We start from the raw sequence: 23699 nt of genomic DNA, 5'->3' as shown, positions 1-23699 counted from the left end.
GACCTGCTAAAATCCTTTCAAAATCTTTTTGTTCAAATGTCTGTCACTTTATGACCAGTCAAAGTTTTCACCATAATTTTTTTGTAGATATCACATGACCAGGTCCAGAAATGCTGATCTTTTTCTTAGAATACACCATTAAATTCCTTGTCCACAAAAGTAAGTGGTTTTTTTTAAATGTAGGACTGAAACAAGTGTATACTCGAGTACTTGTTAAAGATTTTGGTACTCAGGATAGTAAAATTAGTAATTCAGTACTTGTTAAGATCACATGACCCAGCTCACATGATGCCTTTCCATCAGGTAGTGATAAAAATGAAGGCTATAGAGTTTGATTGGCATAATTTCTTGTCAGAAATACTAAGATCAGTACTTTAATACAGTGTGTGTATCATTGTTGTTACTTGAAGAAACTGTTGTTACTTGAAAAAGCTGTAAGCTTCTTAAAGTCAGCATAATGGAAGGCAACAAGGTAGCTAGTATTCATGACTACTCAATCATTAATTGTAGAGTCTTCGAATACAAAAAACCATGATTGTTTCAGCCCTACTTTATTGTTGGCTATCTGTGCTGAGACTTACGAGTAGTAAGAGGTCATGATGGAGCCATTGCCTATTTAGAGATGGCTGGATCCTGTTGTACAGTAAATTACCCCTATTTTGAACAATTGTGAGCTCATAACTTGGCCCTATTGTACCTCAGATTTTTCTGTTGCATTATAATTGCAATACATTGCCCAGTCACCAGCCTGATTGGAGCTCACCTATTGGATGAAGCTTCACAAAAACTGTGTACAATGGTGGAAGAGTTGGCTGTTTGTAGCTATACAAACATGTAGAGAATTGATTACAATGAGTATCAAGATTTGGTCCCAACTATTGGTAAGCTACAGCACTGTAAACAATTAAATCCAATGTTTCCTTTTAGTTGGAAATATAATAGCTGTGTGATAGACTGGTTTTCCAAGAGGTGGTCACATTTAAAGACATCCCATATCCAATATATTATAATATGGTATATTACGGTAACATTATTGGCTAAAAGAGTTTGGGCTTCCTCTCTTTAGTTGGTGCCAGAGTATTTCATCTCGTATTTGTATCTTGTCCATCTGTCTGACTACTTTATTAGAGTAACAAAACTAATGTGACTGTTCTATTAAAATTTCTGGCTGCCCTATTGGAGTATTTTGATCATTTTAACTAAATTTACAAATTTTGTTACTGGTAAAAGCCTTATAATCGCTTCAAAATGCCAGCATAATTCCTGACTCCTTCACATACCTAATTATGCTGACATAATTGCAGCAGTTTAAGGGTATGCAAGTTGCCTAGCTGTGGGCATGTCCGATCAAGAATTTATATCCTCCAATATCAATCAAATTTTAGAGTAAAAGATGGCTTTTGGTTTTACTTTTCATTATAAGAGTTTGCTACATATAAGTAAGTGGTCTGAGGGCATGCATTATATGTAACAATGTCTGCTTTCTGGGTCATGGAGACCATAGACAAAGCATATCAGCAGAGCTTATTTTGGTAAACAGTAGCTAAAACTTGTCAATTCACTAAGGAAAAATCCTCACCAATCAAATGGCTTATATAGTGCAATTCAGTAACCACTTACATTGATGAGCAATTGTTGTGTAGTCATGCACAATATATTGCATTGTGGGGTAAATTTTCTGCTGTGTATTTGTAAATTTTAAATAGGTGTGCCAAAAATGTTGAGAGCCTCAGAATGGTGCAACACAACTTTCAGTGCCCTACTACAAGACCCCAGTACACATGATGTGATATTCAAGACATCTGATGGTGGTAGTGTGAGTGCTCATAGAGCAATAGTAGCAGCTGGTTCACCAGTGTTCCATGCTATGCTATATGGAAATACAAAGGAGAAAAATGAGAATGAAATTTCATTACCAGTAGTAGACTCTTACACATTACAACAAATGCTGACATTTATTTATACCGGGCAAGTCCAAACAAGCTGTGATGATTGCCTTAACCTGTTACATGCTGCCCATTACTTTGATGTTTCACTGTTGGAAATTAAGTGCGCTGAAATGATTGCAGCTTCACTCGACATGCACAACTACAGCAAATTAGCCACCATTGCATCACAACAGCAATTCGACTTCTTGCATAAGCAATGTCTACAATTCTTGGAAACTAATATCAGTAAAATAATCAACTTTGAAGAGTTTAATACACTTCCCGCAGATTACATATTACAGGTTTGCAACAGTTCAGAGCTTTACATTAAGGAATTAGATCTTTTCCTCGGAATCACAAAATGGTACAACCATCAGCAGTATGATTTGCCTCAGAATATTGCCAGGGATATTTTCAAAGCAATACGTTATCCACTTATATTTGCCAGTGATTTACTTGAGAAAGTTGGCCCAATGAATATGGCAGATGCAGATCTCTACAGAGCAGCTTTAGCTTATCGTCTGAATTTGGATGGCTACAATGGTCCACCCATTCAACTTCAACCAAGAAAATACTTCATAACATTTCGTTCTGACAATGATGATGTTGAGATACAGCAAACTGCAAAGGGAACTGTAATCACCAAATTAAGAAATACTGGGGAAATATCAACAATTGCTGGCACCATTTATCTACCTATACAGTTTAAGTTGCTTACCAGTAATTGTGATGGAGATCGTGAAAGTATCAGCATTAACATAGCTGATGGTAATAAGAACAGTGAAACTCTGAATGTTAACACCCTCCCTATGAAGAAAGAAGTCCTTTGTGTTGTTAGTGCTGCCTGTTCAACGCATCACACAAGATATGTGGCCAATATTGGTGGTACAAGATTGTCATTTACATCATATCAACCTCAGCAGGCTGAGAGTGAAGTACCTTGTGTAATAGCACTTAACATTAATATGAAGCAAATTAACAACCAAGTACAGGTTACATTAATGTAGTTTAATGTATGTAAATGTGTGTATAAAGTAATAGTGTAACTTTGTATAGGGTGTTTATTATGTAATGTTATGATATAGTTTACCAATGAAATATACCTAACTCAGAATACTAGTAGCTGTGCAATAACTGCATGTCTCAATTTGATAATCAAGATACCTGTGTATAGCCTCAATGATATACTGCTGTAACACAGTAATGATTGTTTAATTTGTATACATGTATTGATTTAAACTCATTTTAATAGTGCATGCTGGTGGGGTCCTCCACTTTAAGGCTGAGCAAACTCAAGGCACGACACGTGTTACATAAATACCAGGTTTTATTTTTATATTCATCAACAAGTAACTGGACTGTACCATGCAGCTGTGAACTCCCGGATTTATTAAGAGCGGATTACATACAAGCATTGAACTGAAGCATTTCCCCCAGCTTTTGGGATTTTGGGTAATCATGTTATTGATTCGACAATTGGGTAAAGCCATTCTAGCTCTTTGTATTGCAGGAGCACAGTTGAAAAGAAAAGCTAACATACACTACATTAAAAAGCCTAGAATGGAGTACACAAACTAGTTGGTATAGCTGGATGAATTAAGAACATAATTATATATTCTTTTCTTAGACTCTCTCTCTATATATATATATATTATATTAAATTATAGGCCTCCTAGGTTTGAATTCTTGATCATTATTTAACACTGAAGTGTATGCTTTGCAAAACATCTGAGATAAAACTGACTTTTTTGATGGTAAAGTGTTGTCTCAGTCAGGCTTTCTGAGAGAAACCATCATTACTGGAATGATGAAAATGTTGTAGAAATATAAATGTGGGTGAGTCCTCAGATACATGTGACTAGGCACCGGCCTATTATGCCGGCATAATTTTGAGCATAATAGTTGCCTGAAAGCATCAAGCATAATGCTAGCATAATAGGCAGAATAATTGTCATGCTGTAAGCAAAAATGCATGCCACAGAATAAGGTTGACTTACAATAATAAAACAGTCGTGTCACTTATATGGCATTAAGTAATTATCTGACATCACTAGCTGTTATTATAGTTTACAATGTAGCCAAATTCTTAATGCACAACAAGCACTTTTTACATTTAACCAGTTGTTTATAAGCCAAAGTTTATCATTATCCATAGAAAGTAACAAAACATTGGAACTGTGGCAAAAATTTTGAGCATAATAGGCAAAAATTTTGAGCACTGCAGCATAGCATAATAGGCAAAATTAAAAGCATAATAGGCTGCATGGTGCCTACATGTGACCACAATAAAAAACCTGTTTTTTGCATGGGCATGGCAAGGGTGTGGCTATATATTGCATTTGACTGCATGTGCAGTTAATTCAAGGTAGTTTGCTGGTTCTGTAACTCTTCACAATACACCCCTTATATATATATATAATAATATATACATATTATCTTTTTCACCATTAATTTTCTTAAGCTCAGTATATATACAGCTTATTGTTCTCTTTCCTTTCTTGTAAGTTGGGATAAATGAACCTTTTGGAAAGTACGTAGTTAACTACGTATTCTTAAGTCTAGATCTGGGAGCACGTTTTAAATTTTCACCGTCAAGTGTAACTCGGAACAATTTCCCTACATTTGCCAAGCCTTATAATACTTTACAAATCTTATGTTAGCATCAGAAACTGATACTTAGCCTGTCTAGTATTAAACCCTCAACTGTTTTAATATCAGCAAATAGCTACCCTTTCCTGAACAAAAGATGACCGAAAAAGTTCAGGAAGGTGATGAATGAAAAGGTTACATCTTCTCAGGGACATAGGAATTAAGATATTTACCTTATGGGTGCCCTACCACTATAATTATGATCAAGTTGATTTTCAATTATACTATAGTCACATTAAAAATGGTATTGAAGGTGGAATCAGCAACATAATTATAGTGATAAATGACTGCATGCTTTAATAATACTATACTCTTGACTGTTTTTTATTAGGGTATAGGTATATGACTGGTATCTTGCATGTTCTTTGATGAATGGACTTGTATTCTATTTTATTTTGTTAAACCTATGGATTATGGTTGAAGCCAGCTGCAGATCAGAATCACTGGCAAATAGGAAGGATGGTGTAGCTACTTCCTTTGTGATTTTGAGTGCCCACTCACTTCAGTATAGAAGCATCCATGCTTCCTATGCCCCTGCATGGCCTGCTTCTCCACATGTACAGTTTCATTCACCAATTTCAATAGCGATAGCTCACCAATACACAAACTTGATCATTTACAACAGATGAATACAACCCAATTAAGTTTGGATACAACACTATAAACTTGAACTGTAGCACCAACAGGTGCTGGAGCCATTCTAGAACACTCAAGTGTAGAACATTTAGCTAGTATGATAATTTTTTTTTATAACTAGTTATAGATTAGTTAGCTACAGTGGCGGATTCAGCTAGGGTTTGGAAAGAATCCGCTCCTGTATAGTTATAAGGGAAGGAGGAGAAAAAACAACAACAACAAAAAACAGCAATATGTTAAGGGAGCATTTCCAAACTGATTTTGGTATGCTTAACGTCATAATGACGTTGGGGGGTTCAGCCCGTGACGTTATAAATTTTTATTAATGCAGTTATAGTGTAAACAGCTAGGAACAGAGAAAGTGACGTGCACGTGATTAAGCAGCAATACTGTTTGCAGACTATGTTTTCAGGTAAAGAATATAAGCGTTTTGTGCTTCTATTGCCAATACATTGTTTTCATAGTGTGACGCTAAGGGGGGGGTCTGAAGTTAGCGTCACTATGACGTTAAACGTACCAATATCAGTTTGGAGACGAGATGCCCCCTAATATACACGTGACTTTTGTCCTACCAACGCGGGATCAGCAAAAAGGCGGGACCGGGACTTTGAGGCGCAACGAGCAGAACTAGGCGGCGAGCTCGCAACAAGCCCGAATTTTCTACCTGAAGCGAGATGGAAGGACCTTCAGCGAAAAGGGCAAGAAGTGAAACAACATCAACAGAAAGTAAAATATAAGTAAAATGTGTAGACTATTGTGGTTTAGTACTTAAGAATTTTGGTGCCATAGTGATACAAAGGTGTTTGTATGTGAGACCGAGATACTCTAATAGAGCAGTCACCACTCCAATAAAGTCACACTATAGTGACTATTCAGAGAAGCAGTGTAGTAAACTATGCACAGTTACAAAATAAGGATTCATTTATGTAGTTTAGGCCACTCCAATTGGTAATTATGTTTCTGGTCCACCGCCCGCATCCTTTTTGGAGAATGTGAAATTTCAGAAATACATGGGAAAAATACCCGCATCAGATTTTTTAAAAAGCTAGATTTCAGAAACAAATATTGGGCTGGAACAAAGATGCTAAATCAAACTGTTTAAGTATCATAATTTTCCTTTTATCACTGAAAACCTGCAAGAAATGGGCATAGTGCATAGTACAGATCGATATACTCTAATAGAACAGTCAGTAAATCACAAAAAACTCTAATTGAGCAGTCACTTCATTGTTGCTTTGTTGCTGAATTCCGCCCGCCCGCACCTAAAACTAAACTTCAAATGACCAGAAACATAAAAACAAATTGGAGTGGCCTTATCAATGATATGATGTATAGAGGTTATCTGTTTACATCATTTTATGTTAGTAAAGGCTACTAGACACCATGTTTTTTTGAGGCAAAAATCTATGGGACCCAGGTAAGAAAATGAAACTTGGTGCACAATTGAAGAAAGACGGAAAAATCGCTATGCTGAGTAAGTTACTTATAGTAATAGCCAATTCAAAAGCAGGAACAAAGGGGACTGGGCTAATTCTGCTGTACAAGCTAACGAGCAGCTGGAGTTTGATGACCCTGTTTCTTCCAGCTGCGAATTATTTTTGCCAGCGCTCTTTGGCTTGTATATCACTCTTGCCTCACACATTAACAAAGATAACCTGTGATTATATGGAAAATATTTAGTGTGACATCAAACGGATATCCTCTATAGTTGGTGGAGGGCCACCATTGTGAGGAGGCTGTTACCTGGAAATTAATATATGTAGGACATTTTGACTTATGAATTTAAGGCTAGCTAGGACTTGCAAATGTGGCAGGTAGTAGGGATGCGGCGATTATGCCGGCATAATTTCGGGCATAATAGGTATGTGTGGAAATCAGGAATTATGCTAGCATTTTGAGATGATTATAAAGCTTTAACAGTAGGAAAATCTACAGATTGCACAATTCCGTTAAAAAAGATCGAGATACTCTAATAGAGCAGTCAGAAACTCTAATAGAACAGTCACCGACTATTATTTACTCTAATAAAGCAGTCACATTGATGAAATACTCTAATACAGCAACCAGCTAAAGAATTCTAAGCTTAAATATCAACGAAAATGGTATGATACAGCAATAAACTGGCATTATCAACCAATTATGGTGGCATAATTTTGGGAATAATGGGTAATTCTCAAAAGCATAATAGGTGATTTTTTGAGCACTGCTCAAAAGCATAATGCTCAATTTTTGGAGCATAATAGCCTCATGCCTAGCAGGTAGCTAGCAGCTACTGGTACTGCAAAACACCCCATTTACATTAGTCGGGTACAGCACGGTGCAGCTTGAAATAAACTAGTTTGAACCATCAAGAACTGGGTCCAGCACAGCACGACAAGGAGCTGGAGGTGGGCACGGGATAGAATACAGTGTGAATGCATTCTGGGCTGGCCAACTTGAGCTGAAATTACTGTTTTGCTTCTGTTTGCCACACAGCAAATATTTTAACATTGTTATAGTCTTGAAATAAAGTCACAAAGCTGAACTATACACAACATCTCAGAACCCTTTGAGGCATAGATTTAGATGTATGCTAGTGGAGTTCTAGGCAACCCTAAATAGGTTATTGTTGCACAGATATGAGATTTTGTTCAAGACAGCTGATATATAATGCTTAATCCAACAAGTGAATATAATACTCTCAATAGCACCTCGACACATTATTTTGAAATACGTCAAGCGATTAGCCAATACAATCAGTATTACACTTGTTTGTCAAGGTCCCTTGACAAAAACCTGTAATACTAATTTGATTGGCTAAAATAGTGTGGTGTGTTTCTATTAGAAGTGAATGTCCGACTTGACAACTAATGTTACCATAGTGATAGATGCCCCACGGCATAGCAACAATACGGTTGCTAAGTGTGATTGGTCTTTGAAGTGGTTATTTTTGAATTCTGTTGCCTAGTAACAGTTGCTATGGTTGTTGGATTAATTTGCAATAGGACGGATGGCTATGGTATTCTGGATTAATAGTTCTCGCATTGTAAACAGGAAGGAAACAGTGCTTGGGTTTGCCTCACACTATTTTACTCCTTCCTGTTTACAATGCTCGCACTATTAATCCCGAATACCACAGCCATCCATCCTATTACATATACGAATAAGCTGGTATACATAGAATGTCAGATATAATACTGCATGTCTATCATGTCTTCCCGCAAATTTTATAATATGAAGGACCAATTTAGCTTGTTTATAGTGGCAGTAATACACTACAACCATATCAATGTAGTAATAATTAGGGCTGAGTGATACTGCCATTTTAGTATCACAGTCGATACTAAAGCTACTATTCATGATACTGAATAGTTCACGATACTTAAATCATAGCTGGTGCTACATGGTGTATTGCTCAGCATTCCTGTTGGAAGTCTTTAAAGGTAGCATCAAACTATCATCCTTGTTTACAGTAACAGTTATTGTAACACATGCTTTGAGGTTATTTTATAGTGTTCATACCTCTCTGCAGGGGTATCCAGGTTATGACTTACAAGGATTCTTAGCCTAGTACTGCATAACAAATGGATTTTTTAATGACAGTAATGTACAGGCATGGTATCACGATAGTTAATAACAAAACCTCACAATATCGATACTTTCAAAATATCGTGATATATCGCTAAAACAATAATATTGCTCAGCCCTAGTAATAATGATCTAGTCCAAAACAGCCAAGTTGTGCGGCCTTCCAAAAAGGCTAGTATAAAAATATGTGATGTCAAAGTTGGCAGATGATATTGTAATGTCACTTAATTTGTGACATTATATATTAATTAACATAACGTATTAATTGATATAATATAATCATTGCAGCTATTTTCTGATATCAATTGCTGTATACCCTTTTTCACAGCTTGGCTGTTTTGGATTAGATATCATTAATTATCTTTTTGTATAAGCTGGCTTTCATTACCAACTATTTAATACTTAAAAACGAAAGACTATTCTATTAGAGAATTTTAAAATTGCTTTGTCATAAATCACAAATAGTTGTACTGAGAGCTAATTGATGTGTGCAGACAGCTTTATTGATCAACCAGTAGCTTATCTAACTAATGACAGCCATACAAGTGCAGATTATATTCATATGGTTATAAGTGTCATTTAGTCAGGACTATGTCGCCACTATTATCTTAAACAAGATTCATAGTTGCAATGAATTCATTAGCCCATATGGTACTACTAATAATACTCTAAACGTCCAAGCCTACAATTATTCTTTGAAGGATTACTGTGCGCTGTAACAAGAATAAATCTAAAAATGGGTGACTGCTTTATTAGAGTAACTCAAAATAATTGCGCTCATATCAGTAGCGGTTATATACTTACAATCACTTTTTTTTGCTTTGACGTATTGAGTGGTTAGATGGTTGTTTATCTAGCTAATGAAATCCCTACAATTGTAAACTATATTCACACCGCTACTGGCGACACGTCTGACACCTTTGACTTCTATAATGTGATTCATTATTAAAGGAAGTTTATTAGTCCCTATGGTGTATATAGCACTGTACTAAGTGTTTCTGCTTAAAAGTAGTCTTGAAATGCTCTGTATAGTACCAAAATCCATAATGACTGTATTCACTGACTCTAATAGAGCATTCACCAAATTCGCAAAATATACTATATTTATGAGTACGCAATTCGATACATTGTTTGTGCACATGAGCATGTAACAAAATACATCTGCTTTTTGCTGATCCAATACTGATATATACAAAAATAATAAATCCGTTATATGTATGGTTTTCCAATAACTACTCTTATTACTGGTGCAAGACTATTACATGTGGGTTGTAACAAATTTGCTTTTGTGGTTGGACTTTCGTTCAGTGCCACCTTAAAAAGAATAGTACTATAGCCATCACACACTGGAGATTTACTGTTGAGCATGCTAAGAATTTGACTGTAAGTGGGTTTAATTTAAACAGTAACGTATAGCCAACATACAGTGTATATATTTCATTCTACACAAATTTCTCGTAGCCCATTCAAACTGGTAATTTTGTATGGGACTCAAATATGAACAGGCTATGCAAAGTTGGCAAGTCCACTTGCATATTCTGTACATCCAGTGCAGCAATAACTACAGGTCTGTAAGAAGGAAAGAACATGAGTCGAGTAATCCAGTCCAGTCTAAAAATAGCATACTGTGTCTTAGTTAGAATGCAAGGCCTGGATGCTCAAAGTCATATGCTCTTGTCCAAATTGTCCTACACTTTTGAGCACTTTCCTAATATGCTCACAATTATGCTCAGAAGATTATATCCATTCTTGACTGCTCTTATATAGTATCTTTCAAAATATCCATGACCATTCCATTGGGACACTTCATACAGTAGTAACTTGCAGTAACTTTTCTTAAGAATCAAGTTGCAAGTCTGCTATTTTAATTTTATACGGAATCCATAGCAAAACAGGATGCATTTGTCTCACTTTATTTAACACAACGTTATTGTGGTACCTCACAGCTAAACACGTACATTTATATAATTATGTTCATTTCTTATTACACAGTCAATACGGACATTGCAAGACTCAACATGGTGTGTGACCACATTTTCATCTCTACTGGAAGACTCCAGTACACATGATGTGATATTCAAGACATCTGATGGTGGTAGTGTGAGTGCTCATAGGGTAATAGTAGCAGCTGGTTCACCAGTGTTCCATGCTATGTTGTATGGTGGTACAAAGGAGAGTAACGAGAAGGAGATCGAATTACCAACTGTCAATTTTGTGGTGCTGCAGATGCTGGTTAATTTTGTGTACACTGGCAAGGTGCAAACAAGTTTGGATGATTGTCTTGACCTGTTACAAGCTGCTCATTACTTTGGCATTACTTCATTAGAAAGTCTATGTGTTGATATGATGGTGGCTTCTTTGGATCTTCATAACTGCAGCAACATCATTACAATTGCATTCCACCAACAGTTTGACTTGCTATTCAAGCGCTGCTTAGCAGTGATGGAAGCTAAGGCCAGTGAAATAATTTACACATCAGAGTTTCTTAGCTTGCCACTACCAGTCTTGACTACTTTTATGGAGTCATCTAACCTGGACGTCAAGGAAATTGACCTGTTCCTTGCACTTGTGAAATGGCATAATCATCAGGGCGATCTGTTGGCTGAAGATGAAGTAAAAAATATTTTTCAGAAAATACGTTACCCACTAATATCTGTGGTTGACTTGCTTGACAAGGTGCGTGTTGCCAATTTAGCTGATCCTGATCTTTACAAAGCAGCTTTGGAGTATCATCACATACCAGAGAAATTTAGTGGGCCTGAGAAGCAAATTAAACTAAGAAAGTTTCATTTAAAGTTTTTACGCTCTGAAGGATTGCTGATTGAACATACCGCTAAGGGAACACTGATCACTAAAACTGATACTGCTGTTAGATTTACTAGATGTTTAACTAAGATCAATACCAAAGCATCAAAAACTGTCCAATTTAAAATATACATAAAGAACTGTACGCAACACATCAGACTTCGATTACTTTATGCATCATCGTCAAGCAGTAGGGTATCATGCTACATTGAGCATGATTCTCAGGAAGTTGATGGGTCTATTATCATGGATGATGACCGAGTGTGCTTTACTGTTGGATCCAAAATTATGTATGTTACTAAGGAACAGTTTGTAGGCAAACTGTGGATGAGCATTGCTTTGTTCCATCCAAGTGACAAAGTACACATTTGCAGGGTTTGAGTCTGTATTTATTGTAGCAATAGTGTTGCATAGTGGTACATTAGCTATACTATATTTACTGTATATAGCTGGGACTAATTTAAATGTCATATGTGTGTGTATGCTGCTCATAAAGTTTTAGTAGTTGCTGTTCATTGAACTTGTAATTTTCACATCAGAATAATATATGTATGGAGTGGGCAAAAAATTGTTAGGAACAGAAGTGATTATTTCAGAAAACTGCAGTATGCACAAGAATCTTACCCAGCCTCATCTCTTTTAACAGTCAAATACTCACCATCTGCAATAAACATTCTGCAATTACAAACTTTGGTCACATGTATTCTATATAGTTGAGTGACTGTCTTTTGCATACTGTAGATAGCTCTAGATGTCAATAGGTTTGAGTCATAAATAACCACTGGAACAAATCAATGTGACTAGTGTTTAATGAGGACTATATACTCAGAAACTACGACAGAAAGCTATTTATAAACCTGTTATAGAGCAAAGTATTGAATTCAATAGAATTACCAGAACTGGAGGTTCTTGGAACCGCTGACTCTGCTGCAAATTTCTATTGCCACGTACTGATGCACTTCCTCTCCCTACAGTGGTTACACTGAACTAGTGGAACTAAGTGTAGTTATCTGGTATAGAGTTGGACATTTGTTAAGTCTTGATTGGCATAATTATATAACAAAATTACAGCATCGTAGCCACAGATAATACATGTGCTCCCTTGATCTATTATTTGAACAGTAGAAATGACTGCTCTATTAGAGTATTTTGTCTAAGATTTATGTTCTTTTAGACTATCTGAACAGGGCTCTGTATAAAAATAAATGGACTTTGATTACCAATTATCTGAACCAAGAGTTCATATGAACTATTGTCTGAACATGTCTTGGTCCCAAGGGGATTGGATAATCGAGTGAGCACTGTATAATTATGTAGTTGTGATCATGTCTGCTTTTAAAGAGATTTTATTTACAAAATATGAGATGAGCTTAATAAACTTTATATAATTCCAGAACCATGGTTTCTGGAATTTTGTAAAAACAGATTCTGACTATACATTGTACTTTTGTTACATTCTTGAACTCACGTTAACAAATTAAATACAGCTATGTAATGTAAGTATTATAGAATCTGCACTATACACATTCAACCGGGGCTTGTGGCCTTTTTCATGCATGTGTATAGGATATAACTCATTACACATAAGATAAAAATCTGAACAACAGACAACTCATGAATTTATACCACTATAAGATACAAAATAACTTAAGAAGTACTCACACATGAGAGATCACTAGTTTGTCACCTGCATAATACAGGAAGATACACAAGAAGATGGGAGTGTCCTGCAGCACTTGCCTACCAAGTGGATGGGACCCAATCATAACAGTAGCCCATTTTCCACTCAAAGAAGCAGTGATATTAGTTATTTCTCCTTGTTTGAGGTGTCTAGCATCAATACCACTAATACGCTTTTCAAAGTCAAGAATTCCTTCAAAATGGGTGGTTTTCTCAATGGCAAGGGCCTCCAAAGGTAAAGATTTCAGATCAAATTCAATACGAGAAAGACTACGACAAGTTTTCAAACATAATGTAAATTGCACAGTTTGTTCCTGTGGACCAACTCTTACAGCACATAGTCCATCCCAGCCATTTGTACCAACACGGCTAACCAGTATTCCATCCTTATTTCTCTCTACCTCAACTGTGTCTGGGGTGGCAGAAACCACTTCAAACCAAGACTTTCGTGGTGTAATTTGTTCCGGGGGTCCAGAATATTTCTCTAAATTTGAATGATATTCTAAAGCAGCAGCATACAAAGCTGCATCAATTTCTTTGACAGGTTGCACATTACTAATGAGGTCATGTTTTGATATAAGAGGATATCGTATCAACTGAAAAATACGAGTAGCTACATCAGGTGTTACATTATCTTGATCTTTGTACCAATTCACAGCTGCGTTGAAAAGATCAATCTCACTTGCTTGTACTTCTGAACTCTTCAGAATAGATAAGAGAATTTCAAAAGGCAGATCTGGGAAGTCTGGTGAAGTGATTATCTCAACGGCATGAATGAACATAAAGGACATACACTTCTGTAGAACGATCTGATAACTTTGCTTGTGAGCAACACTGGCAATAACACAACAGTTTTCAACATCTATGATATAGTCAGCACATCGGGACTCTAACATATCAAGGCCACTGTAGTGGGCAGCTGTTAAAATGTCTGCACATTGGTCTTGGCTAAAGGATACCTTTCCAGTATACATAAATGCTATGATATGCTTAAGTATGTCAATGTTGGTTGTGATATTGCTAGATATTTCAATCTCTTTCTGACTACTCTCTCCATCCAGCATAGCACGGAATACTGGTGAACCAGCTGCTACTATTACCCTATGAGCACTCACACTACCACCATCAGATGTCTTGAATGTCACATCATGTGTACTGGGGTCTTCCCTAGGACCTTCTAATAACGAACCAAAAACTTTCGCACACCAGCTTGGCTCCTCAATAGTGTACAATTCTGAGTGTTTTGTGACAGTGTCATCTTCAGTGCTCATCCCGTTCCCGTGATAGCGCTCGAGTTACCTTGGGTTGCTGAGTGAGTATTTCGCACCAATATTTTAGAATACAGTTACGTGTCTATACGGTTCTTCTCGGTCCTAATAATCCTCGTTAGATTCGTCCGAAAATCGTCGATAGATGACAGCTTCAAGTATTCCAGTAATTGACTTCCAGCACAATGACGAAATTATTAGTCAAATCGGTACAGCTTGCCAGGAATGGGGAGTGTTTTACGTGAAGAACCACGGGATTAATACAGAAAGTTTACTTTCGGAAATGCGAACCTTTTTCAGTAGCCCACCAACAATGAAGGAGAAGGCTAAACCCATCAATGGTTATTGGGGATACTTTGGTGTGGGTAGAGAGACCACTCTAGAGAAGAAAGACTGGAAGGAAGGAATGTATTATAGATTAGAGTACTCCAATGAATACAGAAGTAAAATGGACACAATATTGCTTGCAGATAATGTCTGGCCTGACGTTGATGACCATCCAAATATCAAGCCGGTAGTTCAGGAATATCTTACAGCAACTTGGAAGCTTGGTTGCCAGTTGTTACAATGTGTTGCCGAACACCTTGGTCTGCAGAAATCATTCTTCATCGAAAAAATTTCTGAGAAACGTTTCCAGCAAATAGGAATGTTTCGTTACCCAAAGTGTAGTGTGGACAGTGATTCTAGTCCCTGGGGAGTAGGCCCTCACTGTGATACTGGATTTCTAACAATTTTGTTGCAGAATAACATTGGTGAGTATCTAAGCTGTACAGGATAAGTGTAAATCTATTCAGCATAGATATTAGAACATGGAATGGACTTAGACTATGACTCATTAGTACATTTCCACATTGTCAATGTGATTAATTTGTCCAATACCCCAATTGATCGAGCAGGTCAGACCAGCTGACCCAGAGACCCGACTCGATTGCAATCCTGATCTTCAGATATACTTTTGGAATCCCTGTGTTAGTGGGGATTAAATGTCCACCAGTATATCTGCAGGTATCCCTTGTTTCATTACTTTTTATTTCTATGATTCCTAATTGCACTTGAAATCCCTTGTGCTTGCATTCATAAAAAAGATGTCTAATTAAACCTCAAGTTCACATCTATGCGAGGGTATTTAAGATGCACCTATACCTCATCAATGTCATTGCATGACAGTCAGCAGCCCAGTTTCTTTCGTGAGCCATGCCTACTTATCAGGATTGCATGCATTTGCATTATCAATAGGAGTGTGCAGCCTACGAAGGCATGTCCAGTGCTGTCAGTTTGCTTACATTGAGTCATACCTACCAATAAATTTCAATTGTAAGTCATAGTTTAGTCTTGCAGCAGGCAAGCTTCTTTTGTGAGCCACGTTTACTTATTGGGAATATCTGTAGGCATACTTGGAGCCATGTTAGTAAGATGTGAAGTTTGTAGGCATGCATGAAGCCACAATTACTTATAGAAAACGTGTTTTGTTGTCTGTAGACATGGTGTTTTGTTGTCTGTAGACACGTTCAACGCTGCTGCAGGTATAGGTGACATCCCTTGTTTCACTACTTTTATTTCTATGATCCCTAGTTTAAAATTCCTCATTTTTCCTTTGTTCACTTTTTTGTCACATGATTATGACCGGGATGTCAAAGGTACCTATCAGACTGAAATGGCATGTAACAGTGAAAAATAAAGTAACCAATACTGGGTTAAGGTTACGGTATAGTCACGGGCAATCATTCAAAATTTTGAATGCCTATCGATACTTTTTGAGAAGCCCATAAAACCAGTCTAGCAGTGTGAAAAGTTTTAAATGAAGGTGAAGCCCTTCTTATTTAATGTTTTTATGTAGCTACAGTGTAGTTTGAGGCAGGTGGAACACTACAATTTGTTGTAGTAACACAGGTAAGCCAGCCCGTACATCGCCAAATGCAGCAAAAGCTGTAGGCTCTATTGGCATTTCTGGGGCATAGTGATACTGTATATTAAATTTATTAGGTCCTGTGGAAGCGTTTTTGGCGTGTTTCTTCCTAGTAACTCAGATACAAGCCTTCAAAGAGCTTGTTTCATTCGAAAAAACTACTAAAAGTTCAATAAAACGTCTAAACAACCAGTAACTTAAAAAATCGCTTCCACAGGACCTAGATATTTTAGTTGTTTAGTCACCTGTGTTGAAATTATAAGGATTCAGTAATCTGTTAGTCTGGTTTTTGGTGGCCCGTTTTTATAAAACATCGCTCTATAGACTCTTTCCAAAACCACGCCTTCTCTGGGGAAACCATGGAAACTCAATGTCCGCCATTTTGAATGGGGCCACGGTATAATTAATAGTTTATTTACCACTTGAATAATGAGTGCGGTTGATGGAATTCCAGTTGACGGAAGCAGACATACCTGGTGCATCACTGGGGGAGCGACCATCAGAGGCTTTAAGGATAGCAGAATTGAAGGTTTGGTTATGTTGCCACGGAGCCAGTGGGCTGGCGAAGCTAAAAACTAAGAGTGATTTTATGCAATGGTTTGTCTTCATAGCTAGCTACTAACTATAGTTACGCACTCACGCTAGCTTAGGAATGGCAGTGTGCATATACACATAACATTTAGCGAGGTTACAGCTTCCTAGTTAGCTATACCGGCTGCTACTTGATGCCATGTGCATGTATATAGCTAGCTGTAGTAGGCTACACATAATAATGTATAGCTATAGCTACCTATACTCGAGTGTATATGCACATGCACTGATAGCTGTCACGTATGGTATAGACTCTAATATTTTGTCCTTCAATAGCTGTATCTCCATTTTACAGGGTGAAAGCTTATATTCATAATGGGTGGGACAAGAACATAGTTGATCCTGATCCTGATAAGAAATATACACAAGCTCGTCTAGCTGCTGTTGCAATGCCAACTGATTTGCAATCTTGCCAGTTGCAGTCTGCACAATCCAATTCCGGTGATGAGTCAAGTTCATGGCCAAAAAGTCCCTACACACAGCAGATAGTAGGGGTGTTATCTCCATTACTTACTGATGACATCATTCTTACACATCTGCAAGCTTCCAGGAAACAGTTTAAACCTAAAAAGAAGACAAGCAGCCAATCAATGAATATTGATTATTCAACTTTGCAGAGAGGTCATCAGTATTTTATGGAGGGATATATTCCTGGGAGATATGTAATGTTTTACTTGAAAGATGGAGTTGCTTGGATAAAAGCCCACTATTACCACAGCCAAAAGAAACACGATGCAATGCATGAGGTTACAGTTGCCATTACAAGTGAATATACATGCCATGTAACCAATGCTGTTTGTTCATGTGTGGCTGGGAAAGCTGGAGTGTGCAGTCATGTCATTGGCTTATTGAAGCAAATCGTTCATTATGTCATGATGAAATTTAAGGCTGTTCCAGATGATCTGTGCTGTACACAAATACAACAAACATGGCATAAACCTAGGTCTGTCCACATTGAAGCAAAGCCAGTGATGACTGTAACATTTTGCAAGGCAAAGCAAGGTATAGATAACAAGAAGACTCCAGCTGTTTGTAACTTGTATGGAGCAAGGGCCAGTGAAATACAGGAGTATAACCATGAACAACAATTGAAGCTAAAAGAAGGTTTAGTTCTAAACAAGTCAACCTGTGCATTTGCTCAGATTCTTATGAACAGCTCTGCTGAACATTTGATAACAACTCCATTTGGAGCTGTTCCAAAAGGAAGAATTTTATCATACCAGAGTTTAGAGTATGAGCCAGTTACACGACGAGAAAGACTGGAACCAGCTAAAACTGTATTACCACGTCTGCCACTAGATATATTAAATAATGCACCATGTGTATATACAATTAGTCATGACTAGGAATAGCTGGTATTAGATAAGTTAAGAGTCACATTGGAGGAAGCCCATACTCTTGAGCAAAGCACACGACAGCAGTCAACATCAGCTAAGTGGCAGGTTTCAAGAGTAGGTAGAGTGACAGCATCCCGCTTTGGTGATGTGTTGTTGAGACATTCACTTCCCACTGAACCATTTGTTAAGTCTTTCTTTGAAGTTAAAGATTATGCCTCTTTACCTGCCCAGCTTAGCCATGGTCTCCACAATGAAGCAAAAGCTCGGAATATTTATGCTTCACAGACAGGCTTTACAGTCAGAACTTGTGGATTGGTTGTCAACCCTTCATTGCCATGGCTTGGTGCTTCACCAGATGCCTTGGTATGTGATATATCAGAGCCTTCAGTTGGACTGCTGGAGATTAAGTGTTCATACACCTACCGATTATCCACAGTGGAAGAAGCTGCTTGTGATCCAAACTTTTTGGCTGAGTTGTGCAATGGTATGTTTACCTTAAAACATGAGCACAAACATTACTATCAGCTACAAGGACAAATGGCTTTGGCAAAAGTACAGTGGTGTGATTTTATGATATACACTTTCAAAAACCACTCAGTAGAAAGAATAAGGTTTAATGATGAATTTAACCCCAGATAGAACCGGCAAGGGGGTAGATAATGACTGACTGCATGCCAAAGCTGTAGCTACATTGATTAGTTATACATAGCTGCGATCACATGATTTACTCTATATAGCTAGAGATAGTATTTATTGTATATATACATGTACTTGTAGCTACTGTTTTATTAAACTGATGCTATAGCTACATAGCCAAATCACAGCACAGTTTAGCAGTTATAGTTGAATGCCAGTGAATGGCTTGATTTCCTCCATCAACATGTATAATTATAGTATTAGTCAATGGCGGATCCAGGATGGGGCATTTGGGGCAAATGCCCCCCCCCTTCAAGAAATTGCATACAAGATCGAGATACTCTAATAGAGCAGTCAATTACACTAATAAAGCAGTCACAATTTTCATGAGGCAGTGTAGCTTACCTATGAAGCTATAAAATTTTATTTTACATAGCAGATGTGATATATTTGGTAAAGGATAACTAGCTATTATTGTTGTGACCTTTTTTTTTTTTTTTGGTCTTAAACTGTTTTTCAGCAAGGTGCCCCCCCCCCCCCCCCCCCTCTTTCAAACTCTGGATCCGCCCCTGTTAGTTGTATAGGTATGGCTAGCTATGATTATTAAAAGTGCATGCGCACCTATATGCTATAACACTACGTACATTGCACATGACTTTATAAAGGGGAAACATATTACCCAGGGAAACACATATCACTGTGACTTGTAGGTCGCTAGTGAGTTAGTAATATGTGTGCGGGGAAACATGGATCCCTAGGGATATGTGTGCGGGAAACACGTTACGCCGGGGAAACATATATCACTGTGACACCGGACCTACAGTATGCAAATCGGATTTACTTATTTATATTTATTACTGTGCAGCAATCAAAAGATTATAACGCACAGGTGTGATCATAAAAGTTACTTAAGTTATTACAAAACTCATTAGGGGTAGAGGAATTAATTACATCAGCAGGGAGTTAGTTCCATAATTTGATGGTTGATGGGAAAAAGGAAAATTTGTATGCATCAATTAGAGTCATTGGTTGGTGATAGTAGCCACTCCTTAAACTTGAAAGTTTAGGGGTAAGATCATCTGTAGGCACAATCAAATATCCGTTAATTATTTTGTAAAAAGTACTTAATTTAGCTTGGGTTCTTCTTGCCTGTAACAATGGTAGATTAAGAGAAGACAACATGTTAGTAACACTTGAATATCTTGAAAAGTCATTAAACAAAATCTTGAATATCTCAAGAAGCCATATAAATACATGCGATTCTACTGTCTGTTGCTGGAAAGCTTATCACAGACACGGTCTTTATAAATGAAGCAGTTATAGAGTAACTACCTTATAATAAAAAGAAGGGTCACAGGATAACCAAGGAAACTTGCTGTACCAGCTTTCTCACAATGCAGAAATATCCATATAAGGCTTCATGGGAGTATATATAAAAATGTTTGTGGGTGCCTAATTGTCTGGATTGCACAATAGAAACCCAAACTGTATACCACCACAGGCAGAGTATAGCAATGAATACATGCACATGTTGTTGTAGGGTAGGTAAATGTACACTTTTAACTATAATGCAAATATCGGATCGACTATCGGTTATCGGCCTCTTTTGGTGGCACCAATATCGGATATCGGTACATGCCAAAAACCCATATCGGTACACCTCTATGGAATTGTTGATATAATTTTATAAGCAATTTAGGTTTTTTGTCTTGCCAGGGCTCTAGTTATTAGTAGACCCTTTTTGTGGTGGATTTGGTGGATTTTAGAGGTGTCTAAGTTACTTAGACCCTTTTCAGGTTTACTTAGACCCTTTTCATGTGCATTACGCGCACCTGCACTGGTAGCTAGGTAACACCACCTGAAAATTAATTTTAATAATAATAATAATGCTTTACAGAATAGTAATTCTGAGGGCCTACCAGTAACCTACACTGATCAAGGGCGTAGGAAGATATTTAACTTATGGGTGCCCAGTGTTAAAGCTGAAGACCAAAAAAAAAAAAGGTCGCAAGCATACGTGACTGCTTTATTAGAATCATTGACTGCTCTATTAGAGTATCTCGATCTTTTCAGTAATATATAGTACAGTGTTCTGACACCCACTAGTTATGCAACTGGAAATATTTATGGGTGCCCAAGCACCCATGGCACCCATGCTTCCTACGCCCCTGCTGATAGCCTAATGTAAATTAGATAATAACTATACACTAACATCTACATACTTAGTTACAAGTGGTTAAAATTGCTAGATGCAGGATCATTTGAACAACGGGAACAGGGACAAAGGTAATGGAAACAACAAGGAGAATCATCAAATTTAGCTAAGAAATGATTCCATAAAAATACCTTCAATTTCTGTTTTATTACAGCTAATGATTGTGTATGATCAATTATTGGCAGAGAGTTCCATAGTCTAGGTAGGTGAAAAAATAGGAGTTCATAGCTGCATTGGTATGGGCTGTCTTGTGGTGTAGTTTGGTGCCAGAGAACCAGTATTGAAGCTGACATAGTTCAAGATATTGAACTTATCTGTAGGAGTTGTAAGTGATTTGATGAAAAAAGGATGTCAGATATTTTGTAAATACCAATGGCAACATACCAAGTTGGGTCAATCTAGTCCTGTAGTCTGAAGTGTAATCAGAGAGTATGAATTTAGTAGCATGCCTTTGCACCTTCTCAATTAATTCAATGTTCTTCAACAAATAAGGTCTCCACAATGTGGAGCAGTATGACAGTTTAGATTTCACTAATGATATGTAAAGGGATTTTCTAGCCTGAGGGCAATGTGAATTCTTGTAACAGTCCAAGTGACTTGTAGGCTTTAGAGGAAATCATTTCATAATGCTTAAACCCGTAACTGTTGTTACAGGTGGAGTAATTGTTTGTTTCTACTAATGAATGCTACATTTCTCTGTTACAAGCAGCTGTCAACAGTGTTAAGGTGCTACAGCTACATAAAGAGTTTAAATAACTTAGACTTCAGATCCAGTAGTAATGAACCATAGCAATCTTCTTTATGGTTCTTTGCTTAAAGTGTATGATGCTGAGTATTAGTACCACAGAGAGTTATATTAGCACAATAGAATCTGTGTATGCATACTTGTATATACATGTTTGCTTTTGTTTAGGTGGTTTACAGATAAAGACTAGAGCTGGTCAATGGATAGATGTTCCACCAATAGATGGCACACTGGTAGTAAATTTGTGTGATATTGCTGAAGTTTGGACCAACGGTTTCTGTCATTCAGTTACACATCGTGTTACTAAGCCAGTCTCAGCAGATCGCTACTCAGTTGCAGTGTTCATTGACCCCCACCTTGACTGTGTCATTACTCCTGGTGAAGCTGCTGGCAATAGCAAGTTTGTGGTGGATGAAAGACTGGAGAAGTTGGCTAGTGGACCATTTAGAGTCTTGGATTATGCAATGGAATTGTATTCAAGAAGTCTGAAACATTGAAAGTAGTTTAGTCTGTAATGAAACAAGATTTATGGTGATGCTATAGATCTCTTGATTTTTTTTGGTGAAGGCCATGAGTGAACTTACATACATGTATACAGTCAGAGTATATACTATAGCTAGTACCTTCAAAATTAAACACACTTGCATGCAAACTTCAATATTAGTACAGGCAAGAGTTAATAATAGAGGAGAGGATATAGTAGGGCTACCTACACATGCAATGAATCCACTGGCAATATGGATTGACGTAAAACAGTCAATAATTTTGTTTTCATCTGGTATACTCAAGTGATACAAGTACAGGTGCTGTCTATCTTTCCCTATGACTGAGACCAGCAGTAGGCACTCAGTTTTGCATTGCTTATTGTGATTGTTATTAGATTTTTTTAGTAACCAGCACTGAAGGTCTACAGCAACTTGTGCTGCAGCCTTTGAATTATTTAACCTAATAAAAGACTTTAAGACCTGCTATAAGGTGAAACAGAAAATGGGCCAAAGGAAGGGAAAAGAAATCCCTCCAACTCGAGGATTTGAACTGCAGATGTTGGGATATTATTGTCACGATCATGCCCATGAAAGTGTATATTGTCAATACCAGATATATAGGTATTTATTTGTATCATTATTTGAGTATAGTTATGGCAGGGTTTTAAAATGATAGATCGTGTCATTGCTTGCAACTGTAAGTTCACAGGTGAAGGTCAGTACTGAAGGTGTGAAGGAAAGTATGGGGAGTTATATGACTCACCTGAAGTATGCTTTGTATGATGCTCTTTATGCTGACTCACTCGTGCTTTGCACCTTGTCACTAGTTGTATCAACCAATTGCCACTTTTTCTTAGCCCCCACTAGATGCCCCTAGCTTAGCACCTCCCCTTGGGAAATACTATACCATTGGATTTGTATACAAACAAAATGTATTAAGAAAAAAACAATTCACAAGTATATAGCTATTTGGCCATATCCACTCCTGTACATGACTCTACCCCTGTTTAATTTAGTTCAAATACAAACTGCAAACACTACCTGACAGCAATTTTTATAGTAAATGTGACTGTTGATGTAGTATTATGTATCATGATTGTGCTGGTTCCTTGGACATATCATAAATTGGGCAGACACCATCTCTTTTGGGAAGTTGGCACATGTTGCCATCTGACCCTAAACACCACCACACTATTTTTGTACAATTCTGTAATCTAGCATCTGGTGTTTTAAAGCAATAAAAAAGAAAAA

General features: G+C 37.3%; 4 protein-coding genes across 4 annotated transcripts; 3 read left to right on the top strand and 1 right to left on the bottom strand.

The window, feature by feature from the left end:
* The first annotated feature begins 1211 nt into the window (after positions 1 to 1211).
* LOC136240762 (kelch repeat and BTB domain-containing protein 8-like) lies at positions 1212 to 3050 on the top strand. The gene has a single exon (XM_066031798.1). The coding sequence runs from the start codon at positions 1718 to 1720 to the stop codon at positions 2933 to 2935; it is 1218 nt and encodes a 405-aa protein (XP_065887870.1). The 5' UTR covers positions 1212 to 1717; the 3' UTR covers positions 2936 to 3050.
* A 6943-nt stretch (positions 3051 to 9993) lies between these two features.
* Positions 9994 to 11966, top strand: LOC136239802 (BTB/POZ domain-containing protein 9-like). Its single transcript, XM_066030554.1, has 3 exons — positions 9994 to 10044; positions 10089 to 10163; positions 10773 to 11966. Exons 1-3 carry the CDS (start codon positions 9994 to 9996, stop codon positions 11964 to 11966), a joined length of 1320 nt encoding a protein of 439 aa, XP_065886626.1.
* A 1189-nt stretch (positions 11967 to 13155) lies between these two features.
* LOC136241257 (kelch-like protein 2) lies at positions 13156 to 14921 on the bottom strand. Its single transcript, XM_066032446.1, has one exon. It carries the CDS (start codon positions 14534 to 14536, stop codon positions 13244 to 13246), a length of 1293 nt encoding a protein of 430 aa, XP_065888518.1. The 5' UTR covers positions 14537 to 14921; the 3' UTR covers positions 13156 to 13243.
* Positions 14587 to 22532, top strand: LOC136241259 (1-aminocyclopropane-1-carboxylate oxidase-like). Its single transcript, XM_066032447.1, has 2 exons — positions 14587 to 15285; positions 22132 to 22532. Exons 1-2 carry the CDS (start codon positions 14679 to 14681, stop codon positions 22458 to 22460), a joined length of 936 nt encoding a protein of 311 aa, XP_065888519.1. The 5' UTR covers positions 14587 to 14678; the 3' UTR covers positions 22461 to 22532.
* Positions 22533 to 23699: the final 1167 nt, after the last annotated feature.

Source organism: Dysidea avara, chromosome 12 (assembly GCF_963678975.1).
Source record: "Dysidea avara chromosome 12, odDysAvar1.4, whole genome shotgun sequence".
In the NCBI taxonomy this organism is placed as follows: Eukaryota; Metazoa; Porifera; class Demospongiae; order Dictyoceratida; family Dysideidae; genus Dysidea; species Dysidea avara.
The sequence above is the reverse complement of the archived record's forward strand: the minus strand, read 5'-3'. Positions and strand labels throughout refer to the sequence as shown.